Below are 22,320 nucleotides of genomic sequence, written 5' to 3'. Positions count from 1 at the left end.
CGTAGATTTTTTGTGCTGTTCTGATTGTTCATTAACAAGACTCAAAGGACAGAATCTAACTTAAAATTTGAAGATCCCGTTTGAAAAATACATTTTTTATCTTGGGTTGACACTGCAAATTTCATATGTTATACAATTCAATAACTTTTTCAATTCAAAATATTTTATTGTTCAAACATCAAATGTACATTTAAACAAAGGGATTGGACAAAGGCAGTGCCTATACAAATCCAATAATTCAATAACATTGGGATTAACTAGATAATTTAACCATTAGCGATCTTTTTCCCAGGATTTTTTTATATTTATGTTTCCTTAAATCGTTGATATCAAAATATTCATTTCGATCTTCTTTTTGTGTGTCACATATTTTAATTTTTTTGTCCGGCGGTTTAACTCCTTCCAAATATTTCTACATTCTGTGTTGTTGTAAAGGAGGCTCACCCACGATATTAATTAACTTGATCAATTGTAATACTTAGTACCGCCCAGTACTGTGTAATTGATTTCACAGGTCATTAATTTTTTTTGTAAACAAAACAAGATTGCCATGCAATCAGTGATTTGTTTGACAAATTTCTACTGGTCCAAAGGAGCAGCAGCTGACTAAATTTACTGGTCCAATGCAAATTCTTCTGGTCTTGGACCAGCGCTAATTTCGACTCCTGATCATCTGTATCCCATCGACATATTCCCCATTTAGTTGAATTGTTGAAGTGAAAGAAACTCACAATGCTATATTAGCTATAAACTAAATCTATTCTACCACAGATTGTACTTAAAGTAACAAATGCATTATACTAAATTTCTGTAGTGTTATTAAACTAAAAAATTATAATTTTCGTCTCTGGAAAACTAAATTTAACAGGTGACAGTATGTCAAAATAGGAATTTCAAATGACACAAATACTTTGATCATTATTGATTAGAAGTCCTCAGTACTGTCTTAGCTGTACTACATAGCAGATATATCTTATTTTTTTCTTCTTTAAGATCAACAAGGCTTCAATATTGAAAAATACACGTTGTTGTGCATGCGTGATTGACAAAACTTTATACAAAATTCATAAAAATAAATTATAACAATTAGAGTGTTTGTATATACAGATTGTGATTAAAAATATATGTGCATGTTATGTTTGAATTTGTTTATTTGAAGCTAGAGAGAACAGCTGGTGTTAGTCGATCTCAAAAGCTGTCAACAGTGGTGGTTTCAATTACAGTTTGTGGTAGTAAATTCCATTGAATAATTGTTCACGGGAAGTATGACCATTTGTATGTGTCCTTGGAAGTTTGGATTATTCTGTATGTCTGAGTATGATCTTGTCTTGTTCTGCTGTATGTTTGTTCAAGAATATGCGATGGAATGGCTACACGACAATGTATCACTTTATAAAATAAAATAAGTCTGTTTTTAAGCGTCTCTCAGCTAGTGGTGGCCATTTCAACTGATTTAACATGTTTGTGACACTGCTCGTGTAATCGTAGTTGTTGTGTACATAACGAGCAGCTCATCTCTGTACTTTTTCTAATTTCATCTGTTTTTTCTTTCATATCGGGGTCCCAGACACTACAACTATATTCCAGTTTGGGTCTTACTAGTGCCTGATATGCTCTTGATTTTGTTTCTGTGTTTGTAACTTTTAAATTTCTTTTTAAAAAACCAAGTGATCTGTTCCCATTTGATACTATGTTGTCTATATGTTTGTTCCACTTCAGATTTAATTGTAAGGTAATGCCTAGATATTTTGCGGATGTAACTGATTCGCGGATTTGATTGTGGAGGATGTAATTATGCGGTAGTTATTTTTCTTTTGAGAGGTAGAAAGGTTGGTACATTTATCAGGGTGAAATGCCATAAGCCAATCTGACTCCAATCGAGCTGCTGAGTCTAGGTCAAGTTGTAGCTTATGACAATCATCTTGTGATTTTATTTCCCTGTAAATTATGCTGTCATCAGCAAAGAGTCTGAGCTTTCTGTGTTGTAGTTGTAGTTGTTCCGGTAAGTCATTTAAATAGATGAGAAACAGTATTGGGCCCAATACTGTTCCTTGTGGTACACTAGATGTTACGGGTACTGAGGTGGAGGAAATGCCATAAACGACTACTGTTTGTGTTCTGTCCTGTAAAAATGCCTGAATCCAATTTAGTGTGTTATTTTCAATATCATAGAATTTGAGTTTGTAAAGGAGGTGACGATGTGAAACTTTGTCGAACGCTTTAGCGAAGTCCATTATGATTTAGTCAATTTCTGTGTTTCTATTATTTGATTTTTCTAGTTCTTGAATGAAGTCTATTAATTGTGTTTCACACGAGCTTGATTTTCTGAAGCTGTGCTGAAGATCGTATAATATATGATGTTTTTCAAGATGAGACATGATGCTACTTGTAATGATGTGCTCCATGACCTTGCAACATATGCAGGTTAAAGATATTGGCCTGTAGTTTACGGGTTTGTATTTCCCCCCTTTTTGAAAGCTGGGGCTACATGTTTTCATTCCTTATGTGTTTCTCCAGTTTCAAGTGACTTTTTAAATATCAATAAAATTGAGAATGGAAATGGGGAATGTGTCAAAGAGACAACAACCCGACCAAATAAAAAACAACAGCAGAGGGTCACCAACAGGTCTTCAATGTAGCGAGAAATTCCCGCACCCAGAGGCGTCCTTCAGCTGGCCCCTAAACAAATATATACTAGTCCAGTGATAATGAACGCCATACTAATTTCCAAATTGTACACAAGAAACTAAAATTAAAATAATACAAGACTAACAAAGGCCAGAGTAAGAATTGGTGAGATTTTTTCCTTTAGTTCTTTAAGGACTCTGCCATTGATATTGTCCGGGCCGCAAGCTTTATGTGGATTTATGTTTGACAGTTATTTAGTAATACCTGCTTCAGTGATTGTAATTTTTGGCATTTTCGGGTGGGGACTTGTACCTTTGTCTGGGATGTTATCATCTGTTTCATCTGTAAATACTGTTGATTTAAAATGTTCGCTTTTTCCTCAGTGCCTGTGACTAGTTTGCCGTCTTTTTTCAAAGGTGCAACACCAGTGTTATCTGACGTGTGCTTTTGATATAGCTGAACAGATTTTTTGGTTTTGATTTTGATGTTTCATATTGACCAGGGTCGTCTATTGGTATGTCACAGATAATTTTTTCAATATATTTCCAATATTCTGTTCGTAATTCTTTTTGTACTATTTGTACTTTTTTTATTTTTCTGGATCTTTCTTCTTTTTTGATAAGCTTTGTTTTTCTTATTGATAAGCCTACGCAGTTTGTCTGTTACCCAAGGTAATCTATGTTTGTAAGTTATCAATTTGTGTTGTACATTTATTTATTTAGATTTTATGAGGTCTATCTTAAAATTTTCCCACAATTCATTTACATTACTGTGTTTGTATTTTTATACGACCGCAAAATTTTTTAATTTTTCGTCGTATATTGCTATCACGTTGGCGTCGTCGTCCGAATACTTTTAGTTTTCGCACTCTAACTTTAGTAAAAGTGAATACAAATCTATGAAATTTTAACACAAGGTTTATAACCACAAAAGGAAGGTTGGGATTGATTTTGGGAGTTTTGGTCCCAAAATTTTAGGAATTAGGGGCCAAAAAGGGCCCAAATAAGCATTTTCTTGGTTTTCGCACTATAACTTTAGTTTAAGTAAATAGAAATCTATGAAATTTTGACACAAGGTTTATGACCACAAAAGGAAGGTTGGGATTGATTTTGGGAGTTTTAGTTCAAACAGTTTAGGAATTAGGGGCCAAAAAAGGGCCCAAATAAGCATTATTCTTGGTTTTCGCACAATAACTTTAGTATAAGTGAATAGAAATCAATGAAATTTAAACACAAGGTTTATGACCACAAAAGGAAGGTTGGGATTGATTTTGGGAGTTAAGGTCTGAACAGTTTAGGAATTAGGGACCAAAAAGGGGCCCAAGTAAGCATTATTCTTGGTTTTCGCACCATAACTTTAGTATAAGTAAATAGAAATCTTTGAAATTTAAACACAAGGTTTATGACCATAAAAAGAAGGTTGGGTTTGATTTTGGGAGTTTTGGTCCCAACAGGTTTTTAGGAATAAAGGGCCCAAAGGGTCCAAAATTGAACTTTGTTTGATTTCATCAAAAATTGAGTAATTGGGGTTCTTTGATATGCCGGATCTAACTGTGTATGTAGATTATTAATTTTTGGTCCCGTTTTCCAATTGGTCTACATTAAGGTCCAAAGGGTCCAAAATTAAACTTAGTTTGATTTTAACAAAAATTGAATCCTTGGGGTTCTTTGATATGCTGAATCTAAAAATGTACTTAGATTTTTGATTATTGGCCCTGTTCAAGTTGGTCCAAATCGGGGTCCAAAATTAAACTTTGTTTGATTTCATCAAAAATTGAATAATTGGGGTTCTTTGATATGCCAAATCTAACTGTGTGTGTAGATTCTTAATTTTTAGTCCCTTTTTCAAATTGGTCTACATTAAATACCAAAGGGTCCAAAATTAAACTAAGTTTGATTTTAATAAAAATTGAATTCTTTGGCTTTTTTGATATGCTGAATTTAATCATGTACTTAGATTTTTGATTATGGGCCCAGTTTTCAAGTTGGTTCAAATCAGGATCCGAAATTATTATATTAAGTATTGTGCAATAGCAAGAAATTTTCAATTGCACAGTATTCAGCAATAGCAAGAAATCTTCAATTGCACAGTATTGTGCAATAGCAAGAAATTTTCAATTGCACAGTATTACGCAATAGCAAGAAATCTTCAATTGCACAGTATTGTGCAATAGCAAATATTTTCAATTGCACAGTATTGCGCAATAGCAAGAAATATCTAATTGCACAATATTGTGCAATAGCAAGAAATTTTCAATTGATTGGAGTTATCTTTCTTTGTCCAGAATAGTAGTTGAATCAACTTAAATCATTGTTTTATACAATACACAATGTATATTCACTTTTACTACCAACTGATAAATTAAAACAATCTTTACTATTCAGTGATAACAAAGGGAAAGGGGGATGTGAGAAAAAAAATGGGGGGGGGGGTAAACTTTTCTCATTTCAGATTTCATAAATAAAAAGAAAATTTCTTCAAACATTTTTTTGAGAGGATTGATATTCAACAGCATAGTGAATTGCTCAAAGGAAAAAAAAAGTATTTTAAGTTCATTAGACCACATTCATTCTGTGTCAGAAACCTATGCTGTGTCAACTATTTAATCACAATCCAAATTTAGAGCTGAATCCAGCTTGAATGTTGTGTCCATACTTGCCCCAACCGTTCAGGGTTCAACCGTTCAGGGTTCAACCTCTGCGGTCGTATAAAGCTGCGCCCTGCGGAGCATCTGGTTCTTGTATTGATGTTAACAATACAGTAAGATCAGCTTTTATGTTCTCCCAATTTGCCTTATTAAATTTCATGATTTTTCTAGGTAGTTCCCGTACCCTTTTCAGCCATGTGTCAATTTCAAGGTACACTATATCATGGTCTGCCTTTCCAATTGGTGGTAAAGTTGTCATTTTATTTACACTAGATGGATTATTAGTGAAGAACAGATCTAGGGTTCTGTCTTTGCGTGTTTCTGTGTCTACCATTTATTGTAAATTATGGTCAAAAGCTATGTCTAGGAGTTGTTGGTGTAATTTTTGTTCTGGTTTTCCAGCAATCATAGATGGAACTGACCAATCAATATGGCCTAAGTTAAAGTCTCCTCCAAGCCATATGTTAAAATTTGAGATGTTTTTGATTTTTGTTAAAGAACTATTTAATTTTTCAAGAGATGTTCCGTCATCTGATGGGGGTCGGTAATAACATCCGACAATGATCGTTTTGGTGTCTGAGATGTTTATTTCCGCCCATACATTTTCACAATCTGTTTGGAATTCATCTAATTTGGAGCTTATAAACTCTTTGGTGATAGCAATTAACATGATTAATACTCTGCAATAACTTTTTCCTTTGTAGTTTTGTGTTCGATCTTCTCGGTACACATTGTAAAGGTTTGGTGGAAAGAGTTCATTTGATGGTATATTTGGATTTAATCAAGTTTCAGTACCTATGATTATATCAGGTTTTGCAGAGTTAATAATTTCTTCAAGTTCTGTTTTTTTTTTATTACAGATAGACTGAAAGTTAATGTTTACCACTCTAATTTGTCTTTTAAATTTAGACGAGGTTGGTTTAGATGGAATGTTTTGATTTTTGTCATTCAATTTTGGTGATGAAGTGGCTACTGGGACATCAGGGCTACTGACCAGAGAGGTTGTGGTTAAGTTTGAGAACTGATTTTCTGTTTCAATGTTATAGGTGGAGTTAAATAAAGCAGTTGAAAATTTTGGCATCCACAATTGATACATTCCAAGGACACATTACTAGCATTCATGAATCTGAATACACCTGTGTGGATATGTTGGTATTGTTTGTGGTACCATTTATCGCAATTATCACAACATACTGCCCTGGTCTTCCAAGTCACAGCCTTACCACAAATGTAGCATATATTGTAACTTTTTATGACAGAGTTTATTAAAAAATCAAAAAAATGAATTTAGTATGTATATTTATGAAAATGGCATTATACATGTTATAGGAAATATGAAGTAAAAGCATTTGTAAAAACAATTTTGTCAAAATAAAATTTTTAATACATTGCATTTTATCTTTTTATAAACGTTTTTTTGTTTCAGAGTTACAATCCTAAGTTCCCTAATCTAAAAGACGAAGGAGACAGACTAAAAACATTCAGCAATTGGCCTAACAATATTGTTAGACCTACATCAATAGATATAGCTAAAGCTGGCTTCTTTTACACTGGTAAGGGTTTTTATGAAGTCAACCAATATTAAAACAAAGAGATGTGGTATGTTTTCCAATGAGACCACTGTTAACCAGAGACAAAATGACATGGATGTATGCACATTTTTTTTTGCACTGAAATTTAAACTTGGTTGAATAGAAAGAATATCTCATAACCTATCTTTGTATAAACCTTTTGTTTACCCATAGTTTAGTTTAGAAAGGTTTAACATGATCAAGGAATTGATGGCAATAATTTACGACAGAAGCAATATGACATTATACAAACGTGAACACCATGCTAATATATTATTACCAAAAAAGACAGATCAAGTTTGAATTTAGGATGACGTCACTTTCACAGTTCTTGAGTTATGTCTCTTTATAAATGGAAAAAAAATGGTAATTTAGGAGATAACTGTATTGTATCTTAAGTTTGGCCTTCGTTAACTGATATTTGCGACAGTAAAATCAAGTTTTACAAATGCCAAGCTTAAAATACAATACAATAATCTCCATTCTTATGCCAAACATTAAAAAAAAATTCCATTTTATAAAAATTTTGGCTAAAAAATGTCATTAATTAATAAATCTGCGAAACTGTTGCATCGTCTTTAGCATCTCAACTATGTGATGTCATGTGAATACTCAAACAAAAAATACAAGACCTATTTATACTTTTCGTAGGCTTCATAATGGTTTCAATAATAACAAAAAGAAGATTTTTGATGCTCAAAATGTGACTTTCCTGCTTATCTTTTGAAAATTCACATACCCAAAAAAAATCTGAATTCAAAATGGTGGCTTCCTTAGTTACGGTCTGGTAGAACGTGGAATCTAACCCTTAAAAGTATTTGTCAGCGTCCAATGAAAATAATCCAATCATAGATCAAGTTGAAATTTGGTTGTCATTTTGTTGTCCAATGGACACATTCTTCATTTATTTATTTATGTTTCAGGGCGTGGTGATGAATGTAGATGCTTTTACTGTGATGGGGGTCTACAACACTGGGAAATTGGAGACAATCCATGGGAACAACATGCCTATTATTTTCCATCTTGTAAATTTGTTTTAAAAACGAAAGAAAAGGTAGTCACAAGTGATATCCGAGAAAGATTTGTAGTAAGTGACATGAGTAATTAGATGTTTTGATGAGCATTGAATGACAAATAAAAAATTTGAATTGAGAGAATTAAGTAATGATATCAAAGCATGAGGATATGAACATATTGAACTCAATTGTTCATCAACTGATTTAAAAAAGTTGCTAAATCATTTTATTTCTATATAATATACAAAAAGTGTAAACTATATACATTAATATAATGATGAATGATGTCTGGACATTAACATCAGTATTGTGAAATAATCTTTTTATCCATACTATCTTTAACAAAATAGTTTTTGTCTAGCCTTTATGGAGTCAAAAAGCAAGACATAGGTATTCTGTTTCCAGTGTAGGCTTCATCTACTGAATGTATTAGTTTGTGATTAGGATAAGTTTATGGTGAACCACATGTGGTAGGTCAATCACATTTGGTATGCAGTTGTATAAGAATTAGCTTATTTCCTCCATGGAGAATATTTGGCCCTTCCCCCTCATTTATGGTGTATTGACTGTGAAAGATTTGCTTATTTTACATGTATTAGTTTGTGTTTAGGTCAGTTTATGGGGAAGCACTAGTGGAAGGGTCAATGATATTTAGTATGCAGTTGTTTAAGCATTAATTTTCATATCTCATTTCCATGGAGATTATTTGTCTCAGCCACCTTAGTCATGGTCTATTAACTTTGAAAATTTTGTTTAGTGAACATGTATGAGTTTGTGATTAGGTAAGTTCAAGGGGAACCATTAGTGGTGGCTAATGTTAATTGGTACTCAGTTGAACAAGCATTAGAACATCTTATTCCATGGAGAATCTTTGGCCCCGCCCCCTTAATCATAGTCTATCGACTTTAAAATTTATGCTTAGATTACATGTATTCAGTCAGGAGTCTACTTCGTCAAAATTATCTCCCCATTACGCCAGTTCATTTTCACAATCGTAGAAATGGAAGCCATTGTAGGGATGACGCGCTACCAATATTGCTCTTGGAAACCGATAAATTTATCCACATTGCACCATTACGATCCTTATATGTCAGTTGTATTTTAAAAGACAAATGTATCAACTAGCTAATGAGCATCAGTTAATAATCTTGTCTGCATTGATTCAACTTAAAACTATTGTCTGATCGGTTGTCAGGTGGAATTTTCGAAAATTCATAAACATTTTAAAAAATTCTAATTAATTATTTCGTGGAAGGGCAGACTAGATTTGTTTAGTGTATGAAGACTATAAACCCTAGTAATCACACACAAAAAATTAGAATTTTTCGAAGATATGCATTTTCATCATCCAACTTGAAAGACTGTCGGCAAGTACTTTCAGTAAAAAAATAGCTATTCGAACACACCTTCTCTGTTTTTGTGACTCATTAGATAGGTATTTCACTTGACCCATATATTTCATCTTTTAGTACTGTGATTTTTTTGTGTTATAAAGTCAACCTGTAGCTTTAATATATAAAAATGATAGAATCTGAAGCGAGACGATGTATGAAATATTCTTATTTTGTACGATATCAAGACAAAATACTCAACTCAAACACGCCCTAACATAAAAAGGTGCACTCGATTTTCTCTTTTCGATTCAATTGTTACCCATTTTTTGGAATTTTTTCTTCAGTCACATAATGGAAGGGCAGACACGAAAATTACTGAACTAATAGATTGATATGTTTTCCGTCCGTGGTATTTTTTTCATAAAAATCGGAGGTTATGCATTTTCTTCATCCAACTTGAAAGATACCCATGTCGTCGACTTGATATCTAATTGTTCTGCTTAACTATGTACTAGATAAATTGAAAACTTATGCAAATGATGTTTTTAAAATAAAACACTTCGTAATTGAGAAGAAAATTGCAATTTTGTTTGTTTCTATTAACTTTTTAAAATTTTGTCACTATAGTAAACAATACAGTAAACATTTATCGCCTTCTCTAACAAAGAGCTTCGATTCTTTTGTTCTATTTCAACCTGGTTTCCGACTGTATTAGTTTGTGATTAAATCAGTTTAAGATGAACTTCTAATATTATGTCAATGATATTTGGTATGCATATTTATTGGTATTTGCAAGTATAATTTCAATGAAGATAATATAGCCACCCTCTCTTGATAATTCATATATGATATCTTTTGAACCATATTTCTATCCTTTACAAAACATATTTGGAAAAGGCCTCAAAACTGATATTGATTTTTGGGTCAGCAGGTATACATACACTGTATGTAACATGTTGATCCATGGGGAATTTGCAATATTTTGTCATTTCAATTTTAGATGTAAAAAACAAGTTTCATTGCTTACTTCAAGCCACTATTAGTTTAAAAGAATTCCAAGAGTAGTTTATTTGATAGCTATTTCATATTTATCATCCTGGAAATTCTTTTTAAACTTTAAGAGAAACAATCAGACCAATGAGCTATGTAACTTAAAATTGTTTTGCAACATACAATCATCATAAAATGTTTTGTTAAGGAGTCCATAATCAAATATGTTATAGAATTACATTTATTTTTTTCTGATTGCAAATATAAGTTATGATATTATTACATTTTAGGCAAGTGCACCAAATGTAGATGCACTCATGAGGGAATCAGAAGAAGCAGAAGGTTAGTTCTTTAAAATATTTTTTTATTTTATCAAAAGTTCATTCTATGTATGTCTTAGATTGATTTTACGGTAAGGTGACATTTTAGTACATTACCTTATCCATATTTGCAAAAGACCTTTTTGGCAGTATGTTACTAGGCTGAGTAAATACTTGTGTGTCATCTTCTTATGGGCTTTCCATAACAACCAATGGAAAGCTAATACAAAAAAGTCTGGTATACTGCTGGAAGAGTACTAGCAGAAAACACAATTCTGTTCCTGGTGTCACTTGTATGCAATCAAATCTTCAACAAAGAGCAACAATCACTGGTGTTAAACTGATCATTGTATCTGCAGCTACGGTGATCCCAACATACGGTGGAGTCCAAAGCAGGTAAAATCGTCTTTTTGTAATTTCTGCGAGTACACTTGTTGTTTTAAAGAATTACACAGCCGCTAGGTTGATATATACGGTATTGTTGTATGTGTGTTTTCTTAATATTATATGTGACTTTGTTACTGAAACAATAACCAAAATTTACGGAAGATCATTGTAACTCCAAAAGAAGAAGTCGTAACTAGTGGACGAATAACTTGAATGATAATCATAAATGTAAAAAATATGTCTATGGTCATATTACAAATGTAACTGATATTGTCAGAACCCACTGCTAACGGAATATTTAATTAACAAAAGTTGTGTAAAGATAACAAAAAACGCGTAAACAACATTTGTCACAATGCTTGTGATCAAATTAATTTTTATAACCCCGCAAAATTTGAAAAAATTTTCCTCGTATATTGCTATCACGTTGGCGTCGTCGTCTGCGTCGTCGTCTGCGTCGTCGTCGTCTTCCGAATACTTTTAGTTTTCGCACTCTAACTTTAGTAAAAGTGAATGGAAATCTATGAAATTTTAACACAAGGTTTATGACCACAAAAGGAAGGTTGGTATTGATTTTGGGAGTTTTGGTCCCAACATTTTAGGAATTAGGGGCCAAAAAGGGCCCAAATAAGCATTTTCTTGGTTTTCGCACTATAACTTTAGTTTAAGTTAATAGAAATCTATGAAATTTTAACACAAGGTTTATGACCACAAAAGAACGGTTGGGATTGATTTTGGGAGTTTTGGTTACAACAGTTTAGGAATTAGGGGCCAAAAAAGGGCCCAAATAAGCATTTTCTTGGTTTTCGCACTATAACTTTAGTTTAAGTTAATAGAAATCTATGAAATTTTAACACAAGGTTTATGACCACAAAAGAACGGTTGGGATTGATTTTGGGAGTTTTGGTTACAACAGTTTAGGAATAAGGGGCCAAAAAAGGGCCCAAATAAGCATTATTCTTGGTTTTCGCACAATAACTTTAGTTTAAGTATATAGAAATCAATGAAATTTAAACACAATGTTAATGACTACAAAAGGAAGGTTGGTATTGATTTTGGGAGTTTAGGTCCCAACAGTTTAGGAATTAGGGGCCAAAAAGGGACCCAAATAAGCATTTTTCTTGATTTTCGCACCATAACGTTAGTATAAGTAAATAGAAATCTATGAAATTTTAACACAAGGTTTATGACCATAAAAGGAAGGTTGGTATTGATTTTGGGAGTTTTGGTCCCAACATAATAAGGGGCCCAAAGGGTCCAAAATTAAACTTTGTTTGATTTCATCAAAATTGAATAATTGGGGTTCTTTGATATGCCGAATCTAACTGTCATGACTGTGTATGTAGATTCTTAACTTTTGGTCCCGTTTTCAAATTGGTCTACATTAAGGTCCAAAGGGTCCAAAATTAAACTTAGTTTGATTTTGACAAAAAATGAATCAGTTAGGTTCTTTGATATGGTGAATCTAAAAATGTACTTAGATTCTTGATTATTGGCCCAGTTTTCAAGTTGGTCCAAATCGGGGTCCAAAATTAAACTTTGTTTGATTTCATCAAAAATTGAATAAATGGGGTTCTTTGATATACCAAATCTAACTGTGTATGTAGATTCTTCATTTTTGGTCCTGTTTTCAAATTGGTCTACACTAAAGTCCAAAGGGTCCAAAATTAAACTAAGTCTGATTTTAACAAAAATTGAAATCTTGGGGTTCTTTGATATGCTGAATCCAAAAATGTACTTAGATTTTTTATTATGGGCCCAGTTTTCAAGTTGGTCCAAATCAGGATCTAAAATTATTATATTAAGTATTGTGCAATAGCAAGTCTTTTCAATTGCACAGTATTGCGCAATGGCAAGAAATATCTAATTGCACAATATTGTGAAATAGCAATTTTTTTTTTTATTAGAGTTATCTTTCTTTGTCCAGAATAGTAAGCAAGAAATATCTAATTGCAAAATATTGTGCAATAGCAAGATTTTTTTTTAATTGGAGTTATCTTTATTTGTCCAGAATCAACTTAAATCTTTGTTATATACAATATACAATGTATATTCACTTTTTACTACCAACTGATAAATTAAAATAATCTTTACCATTCAGTGATAACAAGCAGTTTTTTTACATCTTAATATTTTATGATGTATTTAAATGAGTAGTTATTGTTGCAAACTCCATTAGAAATTTTAATTGAGATTAGTTTTGGAATAAGGGAAAGGGGGATGTGATTAAAAAAATTGGGTTCAATTTTTCTCATTTGAAATTTCATAAATAAAAAAGAAAATTTCTTCAAACATTTTTTTGAGAGGATTAATATTCAACAGCATAGTGAATTGCTCTAAGAGAAAACAAAAATTTTAAGTTCATTAGAACACATTCATTCTGTGTCAGAAACCTATGCTGTGTCAACTATTTAATCACAATCCAAATTTAGAGCTGAATCCAGCTTGAATGTTGTGTCCATACTTGCCCCAACCGTTCAGGGTTCAACCTCTGCGGTCGTATAAAGCTACGCCCTGCGGAGCATCTGGTTTCAATATATTAAGGTTAACTTTCAATTTTTCATGATCATTTATACAAATATTGGTATACTATTGGGAACAACCAGTGACATGTCAACAACATTAAGAATATAATGCCTCTTTTATATTAAATATACAAGGCAAAAAAAAAACCGTTACATTGGTTTTTAATTTGAAAATATCACATAAGTTTAATGATTAAAACTAGTAACCTGAATGATTTATCTATCAAAAGTAATCATTTATGAAAATATCGGAAATGACGTGACATTATTTTCTGATTTCAAACAAATAACCATTTTTTCAAAAATTTACCTGTATAGAGTTGGGATCAAGTTGTCCTCTTCGTCATTTATAGTGTCGAACAAGATTGTTAACAAAAGGTCGGTTTAAAAAATTGAAAAAGTTACACGTTAAACAATGCCCGTCTGAGAGAACAAGCTATTGGGATGTTGGCAGCAGGAATTACTCAAGTGCAGGCTGCAAATCATTTTAATGTCTCTAGAATGACTATTGAAAGGCTTAAGACTCGTCTTAGAGATACTGGCACAACAAATGTTGCCCCCGTAGTGGCAGGCCACGTGAAACTACGTTACGTCAAGACAGACACATCCGCATTATTCATCTCCGGAATCGATTTGTAAACGCATCACAAACTGCACGACAAACCCACGGAAGACATAACAACAGAATATCTACTCAAACAGTTTGTAACCGATTGCGTCAAGTTGGTCTTAGAGCTCGTCGTCCATTGATGGGACCTATCCTTACGCAGCGTCACAGGATGGCACGACTTCAATGGACAAGGTACGGATTCGATGGAATAGGAAAAGATGGAGACAGGTTCTTTTTACTGATGAATCTAAATTCAACTTGAAATTTAGGGACGGCAGAGCCAGGGTCTACCGGAGACGCAATGCGTGCGTGCAGGAAACAGATTGGTTTGGTGGTGGCGGAATCATGGTGTGGGGCAGAATTACTTACCAGGAATGCACCGAGCTCAAAATCATCGTTGGTTACCTAAATGCAACAAGGTAACCTTTAAACAGACACATTAAGAAGGGATATAGTTACGATACTGTTGTCAGGTCATTAAAGATTGCATATTTTGGCTTTAATATTGATTCACTTATAGGGTCTTTGCATCGGAACTAAACACATTTATTTTTTTTAAAAACAGTTATTGGCATGACATGGGTTATGTTCTTCTCATATATTTTATGATAGTATGATACAAAACCCCTAACGGAAGGGATTGTGCCTGATATTCATATGATGAAGACATAATCTTTCAATCAGTTTAATTGAGGTCTGGAGCTGGCATGACAGTTAACTGCTAGTAGTCTGATGTTTTTTATGTATTATTGTCATTTTATTTATTTTCTTTTGTTACAACTTTTGACATCGGACTCGGACTTCTCTTGAACTGAATTTTAATGTGCGTATTGTTATGCGTTTACTTTTCTACATTGGCTAGAGGTATAGGGGAGGGTTGAGATCTCATAAACATGTTTAACCCTGCCGCAATTCTGCGCCTGTCCCAAGTCAGGAGCTTCTGGCATTTGTTAGTCTTGTATGATTTTTAACCGTATTTTTGTGACAAAAATGTCGGTTATTGATTTGGGGATGTTCGGCGGGCGGGCAGCCGGGCGGTCGGTCGGGCGGGCGGCAATCAAATGTTGTCCGTGCATTAACTCATGAACCGTTCAACCAAAGCTTTTAAAATTTTAATATGTTGTTACTGACAACTAAATGAAGGTCAAGTTCAATAATGGCGATTTTGACTTATACCGATCAGGAGTTATGGTTCTTGAAAGATTGAAAAATGGTGTTTCCAGTCGTGTCCGTGCATTTACACATGAACTGTTCTACCAAAGCTTCCCAAATTTTAATATGTTGTTACTGATGACAAAATGGAGGTCAAGGTCAATAATGACGATTTTGACTTCTACCATTCAGGAGTTATGGTTCTTGGAAGATTGAAAAATGGTGTTTCCAGTCGTGTCCGTGCATTTACACATGAACTGTTCTACCAAAGCTTCCCAATTTTTAATATGTTGTTACTGATGACAAAATGGAGGTCAAGTTCAATAATGACGATTTTGACTTTTACCGTTCAGGAGTTATGGTTCTTGAAAGATTGAAAAATGGTGTTTCCAGTCGTGTCCGTGCATTTACACATGATCTGATGACAAAATGGAGGTCAAGTTCTATAATGACGATTTTGACTTTTACTGTTCAGGAGTTATGGTTCTTGAAAGATTGAAAAATGGTGTTTCTAGTCGTGTCCGTGCATTTTCTCATGAACCATTCAACCAAAGTTTTTGAAATTTTTATATGTTGTTACTGATGACAAAATGGAGGTCAAGTTCAATAATGACGATTTTGACTTTTACTGTTCAGGAGTTATGGTTCTTGAAAGATCGTAAAATGGTGTTTCCATTCACGTTGTTGCATTTACTCATGAACCATTCAATCTAAGCTTTTCAAATTTTAATATGTTGATACTGATGACAAAATGGAGGTCAAATTTGATATTGACGATTTTCACTTTCACCATTCATCAGTAATGGTTCTTGTGATATTGCCAGGACACAAATAAATGTTAATAAATCCGGTTGGCTGTCGTTGTGACAGCCTCTTGTTAATTTTAGTTTCTTGTGTATAATTCGGAGTTTAGTATGACGTCCATTATCACTGTACTAGTATACATATTTTAGGGGCCAGCTGAAGGACACCTACGGATGCTGGAATTCTCGCTACATTGAAGACCCATTGGTGGCCTTCGGCTGTTGTCTGCTCTATGGTCGGGTTGTTGTCGCTTTGACACATTCCCCATTTCCATTCTCAATTTTAATGGGACGAAATTCTGGTTCCAGTTGTTCTCCTGTTTTCCGAAGACATCGTTTTAACCACGTTTTTCAGCAGGACAACGCCTGTTGTCACGAGGCACACATTTTGATGACCTATTTGGAGAATAACCATACTTGTGTGATGCCTTGGCCAGCAATGTCTCCAGATTTATCACCAATTGAACATCTTTGGGACGAACTTGGACGACTTATCAGAAATAGCCAAAATCCACCGGAAACGCTAGCCCAGCTCCGAACAGCACTTTTCAGGGAATTGAACAACATCTCTCAAGATTTTATTCGACATCTTATTGATTCCATGCGACGGAGGTGTCAGGTGGTCATAAATGCAAGAGGTTGTCATACAAGGTATCTGTACTCGCCCTGTTAAAATTGTCCAAAAATGTGCAATATTGTTTTCAATAAAAAAACTTGTTGTTGTTCTCTTCAAAATCATGTTAGCTTACTATTCCATTAAATTATTGTTATCAATTTTTGTTATAAAAAATTTAAATGATCTTATAAGCAATTAACGTTTCTTTTTTTGCCTAGTATATGTTAAAACTATACTTAATAATAGTTTCTAATTTATATCTTCACTTTCTTCAGTTATACATCTTATCTAATTACATTGAATGAAATGCATAGTCATGGCAATTCATTGAAATGAACGGGGCAGCCCCATTATTCTGACACCCCATTAGTCTGACACCCCAATAGTCCGACAGTGACTAATACTCTAAATAGATAATCTTTTTTTTCAAGAGGTTAATCCCATTAGTTAAAACTAATCCTTCTGAGAGTTCTCTTAACAATGAGAACATTTAAAGTACTTGCAATAATATAATTTTGCTTAATGTCCAGTGGCAAATATTACAAGCATGTTCAGGATGTGAACTATTCAACAATATTTACAATAAGTAGGATCTGTAATTGTTGCAATCCCGGATGAAGAAAAGGTCAATGAAACTTGGTCTGACAATGAAAGTATATCGAAAAGGGACAGACATTTGCCCTGCTACAGATTCAAACAAAAGGCCATTGATGGCCCCTCAAAGAGTCGTTTAAATGGTTCTGAACCTGCAGAAGAGAGCATGACACTCTCTACATGAGGCATCGGATATAACGTCAGTACTCTGACATTTGTTAAAAATTATACACCATGCACAATCAAAAGGAAGTCCAACTTTTGCAACTTTGGTATCTATGGTTTACTGCCAGTCGGAAGAATTCTTTTCCTACTTGCATTTTAAATATGTAGAATCTATTAAAAATCACTTGACCTAATTCATTGAATGACTAGGAACAGGTAATGCAATTTATCAAGGTTGGTTGGTAAATATGTATTAGCGAAAATAGTTGGATGTTTTTACTCAAACAAAATAAAGAATGGTTAAGCCGCAGAGTAGGGAACATTTTGTCAAACTAAATGTACTTTGTGAAGTTTTGTGGAATAACTAAATAAGTGAAATAAGAAAGTGAAGGCTCCAATTAAGCCTTACTGCTTAAATGATTGTATGTGAGGTGATTGGTTAAGTGTACAGAGATGTTTTGATCTATTTTTGGAAGAACATTAGTTCAGTTTTTCTTTATGCAACAATGTATGTACATAATTCAAATAGTTAATTATTTAAAGCTAATACATTTTGAGACAGTGGTAAACCAAACAAAACAAATTCCTGTGACAAAGTTTGATTGTGTTTTTGAAGATGCAACAAAGAATACAAATAAAAATAAAAATAAACAGAAAAAAAACATTTTGTTTTATAAATATGCAATTACATCTATTATCGCTTAATTATATAGCAGTACATACATTGGCTATTTTCACCTGCATGTTAGTGATTTAATTGTCTGATGTCCAGAGGAAAATGTTTCATGACTGTTCAATTGAAGTTTATTCATTTAAATCAAAGTTTCAACCATAATAAAGTCTTTTTTTTGTAGAGAAAAATTTTCACCGATCGGACAATTTAACTATTGATGTTATAAACTGAAACTCACCAATTTTTGAGTGTATTAGAATCATTTTCATAACAGCGTGGACAAGAACATTTTGACGTGGTAAGGTTATCAATTGACTGGGTCAGATTTGAGGTGTTTGTTTTTAATGCCCAGTTGTCATATCTTACGTGTTAAGGACATTTAAACTGTGGGGTCGCAAACAGTTCTTAACGCCTAATAAAATAATACGAATAACTAGCAGAGGACTGAACCTTGTATATTGATTTAAATATTGAATACTTAAACTTTCTTTTTTTCGTCTCGTTCACCTTCATGTACTTATTTAACTCTTATTTATTCTATCTAAATCCCCACTGGAAGGCCTCTAGGAGACTAAATGAGCTTAAGCTCACTGTTATCTATAGCCAAAGACAAACAAGTTAAACTTTAAGGTAAATGATTCAGTATTATAAACAACAGAAGTATTATGGTTGTCCAAAACGTTGTGAAAATGATTCTATCAATTTACATTTTGATAGTTCTCAGTCTTTGTCTCGCCTTGACGGAGTCAAAAAGCAAGACATAGGTATGCTGTTTCCCGCGTCGGCGGCGTCAACAATGTTTAGTTTGTGATTAGGTCAGTTTAAGGGGATCCATTAGTGGCAGGTCAATAATATTTGGTATGCAGTTGTATAAGCATTGGCATATCGCATTTCCACGGATATAATTTGGCTCTGCCCTCTTAGTCATTGTCTATTGACTTTGAAATTTTTCTAAGTTATCAAGTATTAGTTTGTGGTACTGTAAGACAAGGGGAACCATTAGTGGTAGGCCAATGTTAATTGTATTCAGTTGTATAAGCAATGGAACATCTCATTCCATGGAGAATATTTGGCCTCGCCCCTCAGTCACAGTCTAATGACTTTGAAACTAATCTTTATCTTAGTTTATATATATTAGTTTGTGATAAGATCAGTGTAAGATGAACTGTTAATGTTAATTCAATGATATTTGGTATGCAAATTTATTGGCATTTGCATGTATTGTTTCCATGGAGATTATATAGCCCCATCCCCTCTGCATAGTTCATTACTTTGAAACTTTTACATAGTTTGCAAGTTAATGTTTGTATTTAGGTTTGGGAACGACTTATAATAATTCAATGGTATTTGGTATGCAGTTGTATTAGCATTGGCACATCTCATTTACATGGATATTGTAACTCAGTCATGGTTCATTGACTTTGAATATTTGCATAACTTGTGTAAGATGTTAAAGTATTGCTATTTTGATTTCAACATTTGCATAATCAAAATAGCAAAAAAGCGAGACATATATATCTTTGTGGTAACAGTTTTTTTGTGTAAATCAGTTTTGGATCTTTAGGTTCGCGTACAGTATAGGTGGATGGAATTAATAATGTTTGGAAATAATAGTCCCTCTTTATGGTAAAAGTACACTTTTTACAGTTTTGATTGTGTCAGAGACCATAGTTTTTGGGGAAAGACCGCTTCAAGCCGTCAATCCCCTATAGGGTTGACCAGAGTGACATTCCCTCACATCATTCATTTTGTTTTTATAGTGTGGAAAACCCCCCAACAAATCTTACTGAAATTGATGAGAGGGAGACACACAAATGAATAGTTTGACTTTAAACACTTTTTTCACGCATTTCCCTTCTATTTCTCGCGAAATTATAGTATCTTGAGCTCTCCTTTACACTATTTACGTTTCTTTTACAATCCGGAAAAATCAGTATGACGAGATATTCTAAATATATCCAACCCACCGTGTATTTTATAGTGACGTAATTGTTGGAATGCCACACTACGCAGAAGCAGGTATATCCTTCTCTGGTTATTTAAATCATTCTTAGAGATCGTGCACTAATTAAATTTAAACATAGTAATGTTTGCTGTAGATGATTCAAACATCAACATGCAATACTTTAATTTGTAGGTGAACAACTTTCAAAGTAAACAAAGATCGTGGGGATACATGAGATAGGGGAGAGAAACGATTTTTAAAATTTTTTTCTGTAAAATTCTGTTTTGAGAATCTTCCTCCAATTCAGGAGCACCTCAATTGATTAGTAATTATCCACTAAAATAAAATTTAATGTATCTGGACACTTAAAATGTGACATTTCATTTGATATATGATTAGTAGTCTTCCATTTAAACTAAATTTTTGTGTACCTACATAATCATTGTAATGGTACAAATAAATTGAATTAAATTAAAAATGTTGCATTTTGTTGTGTGTACCTATTTATTCATGAAATTTAGAAATATTTCAAAATGTAGGATTTGGAAACAAGCTTCACACAGTTTACATCAATCATATTGTTTTTTTATTAGTACCTGTATCCCTGTGATGAGAGTTGTAACTGGGAACTTTATCAATGGAAATTTTAAACTGAATAGATTTTTCAGTCCAAACTATCTTATGAAAAAACTTTAAAATCTTAGAGTACTGTCACAAAAAATGGAAAATAGCCCTAGCCTGCAGTTCAGTGGAACACAATTTAGATTTCCAAAAATATTGTAGTTGTTGTTAAATGACAGAATTCAGTTGAATTTTAAATAATAAACTATCAACTTTAATCAAATGTTTAGATTTAGAAGATCTCTTCCATTGGTCCAAATTGAATCCTAAACTAAGGAAAGGAAATTACATTAAACAACAATTGATTTCAATATTGTCAACCTTTCTGTTCTAGCTGTTATTTTTTTCATTCTTTATATGAAGACTATCAAAAGATACCCCCCCCCCCCCCCCCCCCAAAAAAAAAAATTGAAAAGAAACATTAGGGCCGTCTTTCCCCTCAGAGCTATTTAGCTCTTTGATTACGTGAACGTTATTGGGAGGGTGTTCACAAGAAAACTAATAAACCAAGAGTTCCAAATTGTGAAGTTGAAATCATCCCTTCGTAAATTTAATGGATGCCATTACGAGTTTTTTGGAAAGATTAGAACTTGTTCTAAATCTTTACTTAGGCACCGGCCTCCCTAACAACAGAACAGGTTAGCTACTGTTACTAAATGTATTCACACTGAAATATAGTTCCCTATGGTTCTCATGTATGTGCACATACTACACATATAAACTGAAAAAAACTGGGTATATTATTGGAGCAGTTAATTCAAAAATGTATGTCATTACAAAAATGTATGTCATTAAGGTGTGTTGATTTTGACATTTTGATTAGGTAACTGGGTATTGATTCAACTAGTATGATTGACAACTGTCATTATCAGTAAACAATCAGAGACAAGGTGGACCTTAAATTACAATGCCCCACCTCCTAAACTGCCAATCAAATTGACCACATTACCCATCAACCTCAGTCTTACATAATTATACAGAACACTCAACATACATATAATTCTTAATACACAAGTATTTGACCTCATAATTGAATACACAAATGTGTATATTAGATGTTTGGTATTTATAAGGATGATAGATTTATTCATTGCCAATTACTTTTGATCTACATTACATAAAGTGATTCTGTAAATTATATCTGAAAGATAAATGATTAATGGATTAACAAGATCTTAAAAAGAAAATGAAATATGAATATAAATATGAGTAAATGAAAGGTATTTAAGTAAGGCCTATAATTTACTTGATAAATTTCCAATAATATTCACCTGTAATTAATCAACAATTAAATTAGTACAATTTTTTTTATCAGGAATTGGCTTGAAACAGTTTAAAAATTTTAAAACTTTTAATTATAACAAACCATTGTTTATTACCGTAGTTTATTTTCCATCAATCATTAAGTCTATTTTAGAAGTGAATATATATTTTTGCAATCAAGAAAGAATCCACATTTCAATAAGATAAGTTTTTCAATGCCCTGTGTTGAAAAATACTTTAAAAATTGATCAATAGGCACTCTAAAACTTTTAATTTTTAATGCCATATAACCTCTGTTTCAACTTACAAAATACCCCAAAACAACATTTTTCAAGTTTTTTTTGTTGACACTTTAAAGTTTTAAGCTGTTGGTCCAGATTTATGTCTTACAAGGATAGTTGGTAACATTTACTAGAAGAATTTTTGCACTTTTTGTTTTTTGAAACATGTTCAGAACTGG

The 22,320-nt window shown here is 33.0% G+C and overlaps 1 protein-coding gene across 1 annotated transcript in view; it reads left to right on the top strand.

The window, feature by feature from the left end:
• The window catches only part of LOC139521033 (putative inhibitor of apoptosis), a 125,664-nt gene that overhangs the window by 21,592 nt on the left and 81,752 nt on the right, over window positions 1–22,320 (top strand). The window contains exons 3-5 of the mRNA XM_071314252.1: window positions 6,702–6,828; window positions 7,770–7,933; window positions 10,477–10,528. Coding sequence (XP_071170353.1) covers window positions 6,702–6,828; window positions 7,770–7,933; window positions 10,477–10,528 — 343 coding nt within the window. The remainder of the gene's footprint in view (window positions 1–6,701; window positions 6,829–7,769; window positions 7,934–10,476; window positions 10,529–22,320) is intronic.

This window comes from Mytilus edulis, chromosome 1 (assembly GCF_963676685.1).
Source record: "Mytilus edulis chromosome 1, xbMytEdul2.2, whole genome shotgun sequence".
In the NCBI taxonomy this organism is placed as follows: domain Eukaryota; kingdom Metazoa; phylum Mollusca; class Bivalvia; order Mytilida; family Mytilidae; genus Mytilus; species Mytilus edulis.
This window is presented reverse-complemented; position numbering and strand designations above follow the sequence as displayed.